Raw genomic sequence first — 2954 nt, forward strand, 5'->3', positions numbered from 1 at the left:
ATTCTTCCCGATGAGCCCTGCACAGATAAGTCAACCCGTGCCGGTCTCGCAGAGTGACTCGAACGCCGACCCGAAAAGGTCTCCGAAGGTTGAGACCAAATCACCGGAGCTGAAGGCAGGCCAAGTCATCAACATCACAATCGCAAAAAAGAGAGCGAGCGACTTCTTCTCTCTGCGTGTGTGGTGATGTCATCTCAATTTGACGAGGTAGGTCCCGGAGGCCGATGCCACTGCTGAGAAGCCGGAGAACCGAGTAACAAGGCCTCCGAGGATGGATGATGATTTGGTGTGTGGATTTATCGACGAATTATATACATTGATGGTGTTATAGTTCCGACGGATTCGTCATGTGGCCGAGAAGAGTGCTAGAACTGCATTACTACAGAGCTTACAACGCGGTGACCACCAGAGTGCAGAGTCAGTGCCTGGGTTTGTTATGATACATTAATAGATGCAATATCGATTCCTCAGTTCGGTGGCATCCCTGACTTCTCATTCACCTCGTTCCAAGAAATGCAGCTGTCCCGCGTCGCCATCGAAGCCTAACATTGCCAGAAGTCGGGAGCAATCACCTAGAGTTGCCAATAGAGGTATCTCTCGGCTACGTATTGTGAAGTCAGTTTGGATTGCGATCTTGAATGTGAGGGAGTTTTTCAATGACAATGTTCGACATAGTATGTGTCTTAGACTAGTGCTTTGATGCTTAATGGTTCAGCATTCTCATTCAGTATCTGTGGGTGCATCTGTGAGGACCTCTTTGAATCAACAGAAGCAGATAGCGGAGCTCAAAAACCGCAACGATAAACTCTCTAAGGAGTTGGTGAGGGCCAGTAGATGCCGCTGAGCGATCAGAATTCTCCCTCGTAGTCATCCAGTCATGAGGAACTCCGTCAAATGAGATCACGCAACCTATTGCTCGAGAAGGAGCTCCGCACATTGCGTCAGAAAATACATCAGATCGATCACGCCGAGCACATGGCGCGAGTGAGGCTCCATCGCCATTTTCGAGGTCCAAATGGCTCGTTTAGTCTCGTTCAAGACCATCAGCACCGAGGATCGTCGATCGGTTTCGAACGCAAGGCGGAGATGTTCATCAAATGCTCATGGAACAGGTCGGCTATCCGCGACGTGACTATATAGTCGAATGCGCATTCATCTCGATATGGGGAAGCTCTCGCTGACAGACTTTGACTTTCCTATAGGTCGAAAATGCAGAGAATCTCTTAGCGTCAACTACAGCGAGTCTCTCGGGAGAGGCGGGAGCGGCGAGTCTGGCAGAAGAAGACGCGAGCCTCGTGTTAGTCGACTTGTCATATTCGACTCAGTGGCTCGAGAGGTCCGGGCATGGTATCACCACCCACGCGGCGTAAACACGTCACTTCAGAAACGGTATTGCGGTGTCTTGCCCTACACCCGAGAAAACATCTGTGTTCGTTTGTCGGAGTCCGGCGACGGACAACACAGTCCTACTTGGGCTGGTTGACGGAGGGTTGAAGAGCTCCGAGGTGCAGTTGGTCATGAGCAAGATCATCGGTCAGGCAGAGATGACAATCTTGACGCTCACTTGCAGCGGTCGTAGGTGTATTCAACTCTGAGCCTGCCACTGCAGTACGTGAGTCGCCTGAAGGAATACTCCGGGAAGCACTGGAGCAAGCAGAAGATTGCGAAAGTCAGGGGCAAGCTTTGAGAATTTTCCCAGTCGTTTCTGATAGATATTAGCGTGTCACTCGTTCTCCTGCTCACGGGAGCGGTTGATGAGGTTTCCGGTTCCCCGATGAGAGGGATGTTTCTAGCACATGTTGGGAGCTCCAAGGTGGTGCTCGCTTACAGGAAAGGATTACCAGAAAAGGGAGCTTTTGCCGTGAGTTCATATCACTGACCCTCCTTGTGTCTGAATGCTTCCAGTATGCTTCTTTCATCATCTCGAGTGTTCTGTCAGCGAGTTGTGATGCTGGATTGTCATCCCGCTACGATGAGTTCTCTCGGTCTGGAGCTAAGAGGGATTGCTATCCTCGATAGGTAACATGCTTGAGCAAGGAGCACCATAACAACACAGTTCAGGGATATCAGCTGCGCCCAGGTAACCAGGCTCAGCCTGGCAGGCTGACTAAGCCAGCGCCACTTTGCCTAGGGAGCGCTCGGGAGATCTATTACGTCATAAACGTCCGTGTGTGAATGCTTCTTACATGCATATATGCATGCAGTATGAGGCATATTCAGAGACTCATTCAGGCATCGACGTCATGCTCGTGCTCGTATCAAGTGCTGTGGCAGAGCACATAACTAACAAGCAGATGGTCCTCCATGTGCTCCAGGGCGGACTATCAACTGTTGCAGAGATAACTGCCGGCGCATTGGTGCGTATGGTGTTCGCAATAGTCCTCGATACTGAGGAATTCCGATTGTAGGCCAGAGGACCATCGTCAATGGTAGCCATGGATCTCACCGTGTACGAGTAATGGAGTGCTTCACAGGCGTGAGACACACCGTATAATCAAAGATGATATCACTTCTGAGCAGTGTTTTGTGTTAATATCACATCGGGGATCCTGGCTCAACTAGCAATCGTACATATAAGGGTTCGAGATATCCCGACTCAGGATGAAGATCCTGCATGCACGCATGCACAACACGACATCGTCTCCTCTCGCTTCGATCGGTCAGCAACTTCGAGATCAGTAAGAAACATCGGTTTGTAACGAAGACCGTTACAGACTGAATCGACACTGAGAATGAGTCTATTAATTTGAGAGACTGTAACTGATAAATCAACAACGTATCCGATAAATTCTACTCACTGCTCACGGTGGGAGGCTGATTTTACTCACAGTTCTGGAGCTGTATGCGGGTACTGATTCAAGCGGGTGGGCCAACGTATTGGCCCAGTTGAGAAATCAAACGATGAGTGTTAAGTGCTGACTAATTGACTTTCCATTGCTTCGAACAATGAATCT

At 49.7% G+C, this 2954-nt stretch overlaps 1 protein-coding gene across 1 annotated transcript in view; it reads right to left on the minus strand.

The window, feature by feature from the left end:
- Positions 1-2919: 2919 nt before the first annotated feature.
- The window catches only part of Pmar_PMAR010638 (guanylate cyclase, putative), a gene marked incomplete at both ends in the record, with an annotated part of 1550 nt that continues 1515 nt past the window's right edge, over positions 2920-2954 (minus strand). Inside the window, one exon of the mRNA XM_002776435.1 lies at positions 2920-2954. This exon is cut by the window's right edge and continues 4 nt beyond it. Within this exon, the coding sequence (XP_002776481.1) occupies positions 2920-2954 (35 nt within the window).

The sequence above is a fragment of the Perkinsus marinus genome (assembly GCF_000006405.1).
Source record: "Perkinsus marinus ATCC 50983 genomic scaffold scf_1104296953396, whole genome shotgun sequence".
In the NCBI taxonomy this organism is placed as follows: domain Eukaryota; phylum Perkinsozoa; order Perkinsida; family Perkinsidae; genus Perkinsus; species Perkinsus marinus.